The sequence below is a fragment of the Myotis myotis genome, unplaced genomic scaffold, assembly GCF_014108235.1.
Source record: "Myotis myotis isolate mMyoMyo1 unplaced genomic scaffold, mMyoMyo1.p scaffold_m19_p_44, whole genome shotgun sequence".
Classification (NCBI taxonomy): Eukaryota; Metazoa; Chordata; class Mammalia; order Chiroptera; family Vespertilionidae; genus Myotis; species Myotis myotis.
The window spans coordinates 976,840-986,958 of NW_023416351.1; the positions used below are offsets into that span (position 1 = coordinate 976,840).

Below are 10,119 nucleotides of genomic sequence, written 5' to 3' on the forward strand. Positions count from 1 at the left end.
GGGACCTGCTCCCGCCCCTCCCTCCCTCCAGCCACCAGCGCTCCAGGAAGGGCTGTCAATCATCAACACAGCTCTTCCTTGGCCTCAGCCCATTGGCTGAGGGATCGTCACATGACCCAGGCCGACCACTCAAGTTCTTCCCCAGGATTTTAGCCAGTTCGGAACCTGGGACAAGCACCCACTTCTGCCTCCTCTGGGGGGTGGGGGTGAGTCCCTGGGGACGGGGCTCATGAGCCGCCGGGAGACACACTTCTGCCGGGAGGTTGGGCCGAGCAGATGAGCAGGAACGAGGCTGAGACACCTTCCCCACGGCCAGGCCCCCCTGCTGTGAGGGCCCACTCCAAAGGGGGTTGGGGGTGGCTGGCTGCCAGCAGGCCTGATGGGGTCTCTGTTCCCTGATCTGGGGGGACCCGAGGGCCTCCCGACCCAGAGCAGCTGCAGACCCCAGCGGTGCTGTCTCGCTTGCCCTCGTGCTGACGTCCACGCACACCCTGTCCGCACTCCACTGCCTGCCCCACCACGGGGTCCCTTCGTCGCTGCCTTTCCAACTCCCCTTTTCCCGGGCGGCCATTTTCCCAGCTTCACAGGGTCCCACACATCCCACGGGGGCAAGACCCGCCACCTTTCATTCACGCCACAGACACTTCCTGAAAACCTACTGCGTGCCGGGCGCAGCCCGAAGGGCTGGGGCTGCAGCAGCGGAAGCGTTAGACCCGACTCATCTGGCCAACAAACGAGGGCCTTCGACCACTGCGTGCGCCTCACGTGCTCAGAAGACAAAGGAAGTGCAACGGGCCGGCCGGCGCGGCTCAGTGGGTGAGCGACGCTAGGAACCAGGTCAGGGCTCCATTCCGGGTCAGGGCTCAAGCCCGGGGTGCACCTCGACCCCTAGGAGGGGGCGTGCAGGAGGCCGCTGACCCATGATTCTCTCCCATCGTTGCCGTTTCCCTCCCTCCCCCGCTCCTCTCTGCGATCAGTGAAATGTGTGTAGACTTTAAGAGGAGCGGAGTGAGGGGAGGAAGCCTGCTCCTCTCTAACAGACCAGCGACGCGCTGGCACCTGTTTGCGCTGCCTGATCTCAAATCTAGGGCCTTGGCTTCAAGACCTACGACAAAGAGTAACCATCGTTTTATTTCTGACAATTGCCTGTTACATCAGCCAGGGCGCCGGCCGGCTGAGCCACCGTCAGGTCCAGGCCCAGCGGCCGTGGCTGGACGGAAGGAAGTCACACCGGACCCAGCGGCACGCAGCTGCGAGCACACACGAGAGTTTAATCCACAAAATCCCACAGCGGGAACCTCGGTGTCACACGTCACGTCCTGTCCCGTGGCTTTGCTTTGTCTGTCCTCGGCCTGACGGCGGAATTTGGAAAAACCGTCGGCCCCGGTGCTTCTGCACCCGGGAGGTTCTGGGTGAGCTCTCCTGCGGGGCCGGGGCACTTGTGTGAGTCCCAGTAAAGGTGCCCCTCCGCCCTGACGCAGGCAGGATCCAGCTGTCCCGGCTCCAGAGGAACGCGATCCTCTCCGCCCTGGCCTTCCTGCTGAGCTGCGGGCTCCTGTCCTACCTCAGCGCGGCCGACCCGTGGACAGGTACCGGCGCCGGGGGCAGCGGAGGGCCGAGGCGGCTGCAGCTGAAACTGCTCAGCAGCCGCGAATGGGCGGGGAATGGGCACCCCCCAGGTTAAGAGGGGCGTGGCGTCCCCCGCCTCCTGGCAGGACACGGGCGCTGCTGCCAGTCCTCTGGCTGCTCCCGTGTCTGCGTGGGCAGGTGTCCGCCCACTGCCCTGCGGTGGAGGCTCGCGGTCACCCCCGCCCCGCCCCGTGCCGTGGTTCTCAGGACCCCCGCCGCCCTGTGTCCGGAAAGGACAAGAGGGCGGCCGGGAGCCGGGAGGGGCAGGGAGGTGTCCTCCCCACGCGCAGACACCCAGGCAGCGCAGTGGGGCTGTGGGTGGGGAGGCGAGGACAGCCACGGGCTCGGAGAAGGTGCTCGCCCTCGGCTGTTCTTGAGCGCACAGGGGACGCCCGAGGCCTGGGGGCCCTCGGTGAAGCAGCAGGAAGCGCCGTCTGGGTGTCCCCCACGGAGGCTCTGAGGTCCTCGGGGCCTGGGCGCTGGGCTGAGGAGGTTCTCTGGTTCAGCCCCGAACGGCAGGCCAGCGGAGGAGCAGAAGGGGAGGCCCGCACACCCGCCCGTCTTGCCGGCTCCTCGGAAGGCAGATGCCGACCCGGGACAGGGCCCGCGGCTGCCGCCTCAGGTACCTGCCATGAGCCGGTCAGGCTGGCGCCGGCTCCGTGCCAGAGGCCTCGGGACAGGACGCAGGGCTCACACCGATGGCGAGGTTGTCTGTTCCCGCCGTCTGACGGGTGTCTCACCCCCATGCTCCTCCGGGCGGGTGGGCGACCCTGGGGAAGGAGGAGGCGCGCCTGCTGGTCCCGGGGCCTGGGTTTGGGGGTGAGCAGAGCAGACTGTCCTCTCCCTGGGCCTGGGCCAGGGCAGCCTCCCTGAGGACAGGACCCCGGGCAGCACTGGGCGGCTAGGGACCCCCGAACCTGCAGATCAGAGCGCCCCACAGAGACGCGGGGACAGGCGGCAGGAGGAGGGACGAGGCGGCGGACGAGGCTCCTCAGGGAGAAGGCCCGCCAGGTCGGCCGGTCGGTTGGTCATCAGGTCCCAGGAGCTGCAGTGAGCGCTGGGCGGAGGCTGCCTGAGGCGTCTCTTCTGGAAAAGAAGAAGGGAGACAGCGTCTGGCGCCGCAGCCTGGAGCCACGCCGGGTTCTCAGAGGAACCCGGAGCACAAGCAGCAAAGGGAGAGCGGGCACGCTGGGCGTCATGGCAACAGGAGCCTCCGGGCACAGCCTCTGGGAGGAAGGAGGACCCCCGGGATGGGAGGACGTCCCAGCCGCTCGTCTTACCAGGATCCGTACCAGGACGTGTTGGAAAAGCTCCTGAAACTCAGCAACAAACCACAACACAAGGACCTTCACCCACGGGGCGCATCGCCGCATGAACCACGTAACACGCCCAGGACCGCGGCCACTGCAGCCCAGCGGGTGCGAGCTGAGCGCGCAGGGCCCAGGTGGGGACCCCGGTCCCGATTCAGAAACGGGCGGAGCACCTCGATAGCCAGGCCAGTGTGGCTGAGCGGCAGCCTGTGAACCAGTCACAGTTCCACGCCCGGTCCCGCACGTGCCCGGGTTGCAGGCTGCATCCCCAGTTTGGGGCGCGGGGGAGGCAGCCGACCCATGATTCTCTCTCATCTTTGTTGTTGTTGTTAATCGCACCCGAGGATATTTTCCCATTGATTGTTAGAGAGGGCGGGAGAGAGAGGGAAAGACAGAGAGAAACACACCGACTGGTTGTCTCCTGCACGCGCCCTGACCAGGGCCTGGGCCAGGAAGGAGCCTGCAACCGTGGTGCGTGGACTTGACCGGAATCGAACCCAGGACCCTTTGGTCCACAGGCCGACGCTCTATCCACTGAGCCACACCGGCCAGGGCTCATCTTTGGTTTCTCTCTCCCTCTCCCTTCCTTTCTGAAATTAATTTTTTAAAAAAAATTTTTTTAGAGGGACGTGCCCTGACCGGTGTTGCTCAGTGGATAGAGCGTCGGCCTGTGGACTGAAGGGTCCCAGGTTCGATTCTGGTCGAGGGCATGTACATTGGTTGCGGGCACATCCCCAGTAGGGGGTGTGCTGGAGGCAGCTGATCGATGTTTCTCTCTCATTGATGTTGCTAGCTCTCCATCCCTCTCCCTTCCTCTCTGTGAAAAATCAATAAAATATATTTTTAAACATAAAAGGAGGGATGTTCTGACACACGCTAAGACACACGTGGACCTTGAAGACGTGATGCTGTGAAACAAGGCAGACACCCATACCCCGCCCGTGAGGTGGGCAGCGCGGGCGGGCCACGGACATGGGCGGACCACGGACACAGTGGACCATGGACACAGCGGACCATGGACACAGCGGACCATGGACACAGCGGACCACGGACACGGGCGGACCATGGGTGTGGCCGGACTACAGACACGGGTGGACCACGGATGTGGCCCTGCGAAGCTGTCAGACAGCGGCCAGGTTGTCTGGGCCGATCACCTCGCTTTGGAAAGGGATGAGGAGGGGCTGCCCAAGGCTGTGCGCCAGCTTAAGGTAACGCTTTACAAGGGGAACCGGGTGGGTGGGGTCCCCCCCTCCTTACTCTCCGTTGCTGCCGCCTGGAGGTCTAAAAGGGCAGAGCAGGTGTGCTGGGGTCCAGGTCCGGCTCCCAAATCTGCGAGCTGTGGAGGGAATTAGGCCCCAGGCTTTGAGGGGAGGCTTGAGAGGAGGCTGTGGACCCCCAGATGCACCTCCCGCCCCGTGCAGGGCTACCACGTGGGGCAGGACCGTCCGAGAGGGACCAGGACACTCCTTCCGGGTGACCCCTGGATGGAGAGCTGCCGGGGCGCCCGCGGGGAGCTGCGGGCCGGTGCCTGCGCTGAGGGGGGCTGGAGCTGGAGCAGGAGCAGGAGCAGTGAAGGGGCTGCCATCCAGGGTGGAGGCTGCGCGTCCTCGTCTCTGCCCAGCCCCCCCTCTGCCGAGGCCTCGGGCCCCGAGCGGGCAGCTGCCTACTTCACGCAGGACAGGCAGCCCTGGGCGCAGCCGCGGGGACACAGGAACATGGACACGGGGATACGGGGACACTGGATCTTGGAGACACAGAGACGTGAGGAGGGGGACACGGGGACGCGGGGCAGGGGGCACGGGGACACGGGGACGGGGGGACAGGGGCACAGGGCCAGGGACGTGGCGACAGGGACACAGGGGTAACGGCACAGGGACACGGGGACGCAGGGCCGGGGACACGGGGGCTGGCACACGGGGACGGGGACGTGACACGGGGTACATGGGGCGCCCGGGGGCACAGGGACCGAGACACAGGAGCAGGGGCACGGGGTCATGGAGACACAGGGGAAAGAGCAGAGTGACGGGCACCCAGGGACGGGGGCCCGGGGGCACGGGGGGTAAGGGGAGCACGAGGACACGGGGACGGAGACACAGGGACAGAGGGACATGGGGACACAGGGGCAGGGGGAGCAGGAGGACATGGAGACGGGGCTGCCGGACAGGGACTGGGGGCCCCGGGGGGGGGGGCGGGCAGGGGAGGGCCACGCCCGTGGCTGGTGTGATGTGGGCGTCATTGTCATCAAGCTGTTGCCTCAGTGACGGCCTTGGATTGGAACAGCCGGACAGTGGCCCACCCAGGGGCCAGCCCCCAGCACCCAGCCCTGTCCCCGCACCAGGCTGCCCGGGCTGGGCAGAGCCGGGGTCACGCTGGCCAGGGGCAGCCTGGGGAGGGGGTGTCGCCCCTCCCCTCTGCAACTGGGGGCGGGAGCTCTGCGGGTCTGGCCTTCACCCAGGCCCTGGACTGGGCGCTGGGCAGCGGGAGGGGCCTCTCTGTCCTCAGGCCGAGTCCGCACCCCAGGCTTTCAGCAGCGACGTTTTGGCTGCCCCACCCCTGCCCGGCCCCACCCCTGCCCGGCCGGCCCCTGCCCAGCCCGGCCCCTGCTGCCCCTGGACCAGCTCCTTCCCAGGGCAGCTGCCCGCGGCATGGGCACCCCACCCCCACGGTCCAGGGCTCCCTCCCCGTTGGCAGCCTCGTCCGCCCGTCCGTCCCCAGGCCTGTCTGCAGGGGGACCGGGCCCAGGACACCTCCGCGTGGCCGAGGCCGGTTCGGGGGGCTGGTCACTCCTCCCGCCGGCGCCTGGCACGAGCAGGACCCGTCGGTGACCAGCGGGGAGCGGGCGCACAGGCCGGATCCCAGCAGCAGCCGAGCGCACGGCCCAGTCCCCGCGCCCAGCCCGAGCCTCCGGCGGCCGCCGCGCCCGTCTCCATGGTGACGCGGGGACAGCGGAAGCGGGAGGACGGCCAGCCCCGCCCGCCGGTCACGTAAGGTGCCTGCCGGTCATGTGACCGCCCGTGCGGTGCCCGCGCCGCAGACATGGGCCCCCGGTGCTCCCTGGCGCTGCCCGCGGCCCTGGCCCTGCTGCTGGCGCTGGCGCGGCCCGGCTTGGGGGCGGCGGGGCGGCGGGGACCCCCTGCGGCCCCCCGCGCCCCGGACCCCGGCTTCCGGGAGCGCTACTTCGAGCAGCTGCTGGACCATTTCAACTTCGAGAGGTTCGGCAACCGGACCTTCCCGCAGCGCTTCCTGGTGTCGGGTGAGTTGCGGGGACCCCGCCCCCCGCCCCCCCGCCCCGGGCGGCACCGGCTGCGGCTCACCCTCCCGCTCACCCCGCAGACCGGTTCTGGAGGCGGGGCGAGGGCCCCCTGTTCCTCTACACGGGCAACGAGGGCGACGTGTGGTCCTTCGCCAACAACTCGGGCTTCATCCTGGAGCTGGCGGCGCAGCAAGCGGCGCTGGTGGTCTTCGCGGAGCACGTGGGTGCTGGGCACGTGGGTCCCGGGCCGGGTCCTGGCAGCCCCGGGCGGGTGGGTCCCGGGCCGGGCCCTGGGCAGCCCCGGGCGGGTGGGTCCCGGGCCGGGTCCTGGGCAGCCCCGGGCGGGTGGGTCCCGGGCCGGGCCCTGGGCAGCCCCGGGCGGGTGGGTCCCGGGCCGGGCCCTGGGCAGCCCCGGGCGGGTGGGTCCCGGGCCGGGCCCTGGCAGCCCCGGGCGGGTGGCCACGGGCGGGCGGGCGGGGGCGGGGCCTCGGCGGTCACTGTCCCGCGCCCCCCGCCGCCCGCAGCGGTACTACGGGAAGTCGCTCCCGTTCGGGGAGCGGTCCACGCAGCGCGGGCACACGGAGCTGCTGACGGTGGAGCAGGCGCTGGCCGACTTCGCGCGGCTGCTGCAGGCGCTGCGCCGGGACCTCGGGGCCCAGGACGTTCCCGCCATTGCCTTCGGCGGGAGGTGGGTCCGCACCGCCCCGTTCTCTCCCGGGACCCAAGGGCCTTAGACGTCCCAGGTCCTTCCGGGCCGGGGCGGGGGAGCAGAGGGGAGGGGCTGGGAGGCGCCCTGGCGGCAGGGGCTGTGTGTGGGGCCCCAGCCTGGATCTTGCGTCCCGACCAGCTACGGGGGGATGCTCGCCGCCTACATGAGGATGAAGTACCCCTACCTGGTGGCGGGGGCGCTGGCGGCCAGTGCGCCCGTTGTGTCCGTGGCGGGCCTTGGCGACGCCTACCAGTTCTTCCGGGACGTCTCGGCGGTGAGTGGGGGTGAGGGGGGCTGGGGCTGGGGTTCCAGGGGGGCTGGGGCTGGGGCTGGGGCCCCGCAGCAGCCCGGCTGCAGCCACCTGTCCTTCCTCCAGGACTTTGAGGGCCAGAGTCCCAAGTGTGCCCAGGGCGTGCGGGACGCCTTCCAGCAGATCAAGGACTTGTTCCTACAGGGAGGTGAGGAGGCCGCCCCCCCCCCCCCACTGGCCAGCAGCCCCCCAAAGGCCTGCCTTATCCCCCCCAACCCCCCCACTCCTGTCTGTATTCCCCCTCCCGGCCAGCAGCACCCTCCCCCCCCAAGCAGCCCCAAAAGGCCTGCCCTGCCTGCACCCCTTCGCAGCCCACCTCCCCTCCGGCAACCCCCCAGCAGCACCCCCCTCCTGGCCAGCAGCCCCCAAAGGCCTGCCCCCCCTGCAGCACATGACACGGTCAGCCGGGCCTTCGGCACCTGCCAGCCGCTCTCGAGCGGGAAGGACTTGGCCCAGCTCTTTGGGTTCGCCCGGAACGCCTTCACCATGCTGGCCATGATGGACTACCCGTACCCCACCGACTTCCTGGGGCCCCTGCCCGCCAACCCTGTCAAGGCAAGGACTTCCCCCCATCGCCCCCCCCCAGATGGGTCCCGGCCAGCTTCCCAGGATGGTTGATGCCAACCACACGAGGGCCACCACCCCTCACAGCCTGGGGGCAGGGCAGGGCGAGCGGGAGGGGTGCAGGTCTTGGGAGTCTCCGGCTGAGGCACCCCGCTGACCCCCAGGTGGCCTGCGACCGGCTGCTGAGTGAGAGCCAGAGGATCGCAGGCCTCCGGGCGCTGGCAGGTGGGTCCGCCCTGGGCCCTGGTGCTGAGAGGGGGCCCCAGTGTTGGTGTGGGGATCCCGGGAACCTTGGGGCCCAGGATACCCCACCACCCCCACCTCCCCCATGGCCCAGCCTGGGGCCACTACCCCAGGGGCTGTGGGAGGTCTCGGCCGGGAGGGCAGGCACTGCTGGTGCAGACTCGGGGTGTGCCCTCCTGGGCACACAAGACCCCAGGGTCCTGAGCGGGCAGGTGGGGGGGTGTCCAGGCACCGGCTCAGCACCCTCTTCCCAGGGCTGGTGTACAACTCCTCGGGCACGGAGCCCTGCTACGACATCTACCTGCAGTACCAGGCCTGCGCAGACCCCACCGGCTGCGGCTTGGGCTCCGACGCCAAGGCCTGGGACTACCAGGTTTGGGGGGGCCAGGGACCACGGGGTGGGGGTCCCGGGACCGCGGGGGGGGGCCCGGGACTGTGGGGGGGGCCCTGGGACCGCGGGGAGGGGGGCCCGGGACCGCGGGGTGGGGGCCCTGGGACTGCGCCCCCCCCCCCCGGACCGCGGGGGGGGGGGGGCGGGTGTGCTGAGTGAGGCTGCCCACAGGCCTGCACGGAGATGAGCCTGACCTTCTCCAGCAACAACAAGACGGACCTCTTCCCCGCGCTGGCCTTCACGGAGCCGCTCCGCCAGCAGTACTGCCTGGACACCTGGGGCGTGTGGCCCCGGAGGGACTGGCTGCACACCAACTTCGGGGGGGGCGGTGAGGCTCGGGGGTGGGGGGCGGCTGAGCTGGGGTCTGAGCTGCCTGCCCCACAGCTCACTGAACTCGGGGCCCACCTGGTCCCCCCAACCTACTCTGTCCCTTCCAGACCTCAGAGCCGCCAGCAACATCATCTTCTCCAACGGTGACCTGGACCCCTGGGCAGGGGGCGGGGTGAGTCCCTGCGGGGCTCCCCATGGGGCTGCAGGCTTCCAAGGAGCCTGGGCCTGGGCCACACCCACACCCGGTCTGCACCTCCTCACCCTCCTGGTTGATGGGGTCACCTCTCCTCTCCAAGGCCAGTCGAGGCTGCACAGCCTCCTCTGGTTACTGCTCTAGCTGTACCCCCGGCCGGCACGTGCAGCCTGTGCAGGGCTGGGGGCTGGGGGCTGGCTGCCAGAGCCCCCTCCCCCCGCACACCTGACGGGCGTCTGACTGACAGATCCAGAGGAACCTGAGTGCCTCCGTCCTGGCCATCACCATCCGAGGGGGAGCGCATCACCTGGACCTCAGGTACGGCTGCTGGGTGGGTGCTGGCCTGCCCGGCCCCGAATGGACCTGGCCGGGCTGCTGACCCCACCCGACCTGCTCCTCAGGGGATCGCACCCGGCGGACCCCCCGTCCGTCCGTGAGGCACGCCAGCTGGAGGCCACGCTCATCGGCCAGTGGGTGGAGGAGGCCAGGCGGGCGCAGCACGGAGTCTCCAAGGCCGAGGGGCGCTCCCCCTGCTAGGACCCGCGAGGACTCCAGGGCAGGCGTGCTCGAGGGGGGGGCTGAGCAAATGCAGGGGCCTCGCCAAGTCCCATGGGGGAGGGAGAGGACGTGGGGCACGCGTGCCCAACCTTCCCCATCATCAGTCACAATAAAACAGTCCTGAACCCCCAAGTTTGCTGTTTGTGGGCGATGGGGGCCTGCTTTCACGGGCCAGCTGAGCTGTGACACCAAAACCCAAAGGCCACCCCAGCGACTCCACCTCCCTTCTCTGCTGTTTTCAATGTCACCACCACCACGGGTTGCTCCCCAGGAGCCCTGCCCCTTCCCCCTCCTGTCCATCTTTGGAGGCCCTGGGTCTGGGCAGAGGTGCCTCAGGCCCAACCTCTTGCAGAGGAGGGCAAGGCCAGTCCTGCTGCACAGCCCGGCCTGCGGGAGCCCACCCTCAGCCATGGGCCTGCATGGGGGGAGGGGGGAGCAGAGGCCACTTCAGGGCCAGGCCTGCAGCTTTCTGACCCAGGAGAGGAGGGCTGGGCCCTGGGCCTGCGGGGAGTCAAGGGCACGCGTACATGTCCGAAGGCCCAGGCCCCGGCCCCTGGGAGCCCAGACCTTGGCAGAGGTGCGTCTCCTCGGAGAGGCCTAGCTCCAGAGGGAAGAGCATTTCCTAAAGA

General features: G+C 69.4%; 3 protein-coding genes and 1 long non-coding RNA gene across 5 annotated transcripts; 2 read left to right on the plus strand and 2 right to left on the minus strand.

The window, feature by feature from the left end:
* Window positions 1–1,114: 1,114 nt before the first annotated feature.
* On the minus strand, window positions 1,115–3,283 carry LOC118655274 (translation initiation factor IF-2-like). Of its 2 annotated transcripts, XM_036306911.1 has the most exons (4): window positions 2,910–3,283; window positions 2,547–2,715; window positions 2,256–2,399; window positions 1,115–2,113 (listed from the first exon to the last, which is right to left on the minus strand). In XM_036306911.1, exons 3-4 carry the CDS (start codon window positions 2,373–2,375, stop codon window positions 1,313–1,315), a joined length of 921 nt encoding a protein of 306 aa, XP_036162804.1. In that variant the 5' UTR covers window positions 2,376–2,399; window positions 2,547–2,715; window positions 2,910–3,283; the 3' UTR covers window positions 1,115–1,312. The 2 variants fall into 2 exon arrangements, with proteins under 2 accessions (XP_036162804.1, XP_036162805.1); XM_036306912.1 differs by lacking the exons at window positions 2,547–2,715; window positions 2,910–3,283 and having other exon boundaries at window positions 2,256–2,405.
* On the plus strand, window positions 1,490–2,577 carry LOC118655275. The gene is made up of 3 exons (XR_004967241.1): window positions 1,490–1,589; window positions 2,136–2,251; window positions 2,553–2,577. It is a non-coding gene; the product is annotated as an uncharacterized LOC118655275 (long non-coding RNA).
* LOC118655251 (translation initiation factor IF-2-like) lies at window positions 2,661–5,047 on the minus strand. The gene is made up of 4 exons (XM_036306852.1): window positions 4,367–5,047; window positions 4,197–4,275; window positions 2,709–2,948; window positions 2,661–2,674 (listed from the first exon to the last, which is right to left on the minus strand). Exons 1-4 carry the CDS (start codon window positions 4,880–4,882, stop codon window positions 2,661–2,663), a joined length of 849 nt encoding a protein of 282 aa, XP_036162745.1. The 5' UTR covers window positions 4,883–5,047.
* An 890-nt stretch (window positions 5,048–5,937) lies between these two features.
* Window positions 5,938–9,622, plus strand: DPP7 (dipeptidyl peptidase 7). Its single transcript, XM_036306909.1, has 12 exons — window positions 5,938–6,192; window positions 6,273–6,412; window positions 6,717–6,880; window positions 7,040–7,175; window positions 7,278–7,359; window positions 7,600–7,766; window positions 7,940–8,000; window positions 8,273–8,391; window positions 8,581–8,737; window positions 8,847–8,911; window positions 9,180–9,250; window positions 9,334–9,622. Exons 1-12 carry the CDS (start codon window positions 5,976–5,978, stop codon window positions 9,467–9,469), a joined length of 1,515 nt encoding a protein of 504 aa, XP_036162802.1. The 5' UTR covers window positions 5,938–5,975; the 3' UTR covers window positions 9,470–9,622.
* The last annotated feature ends 497 nt before the right edge of the window (window positions 9,623–10,119 follow it).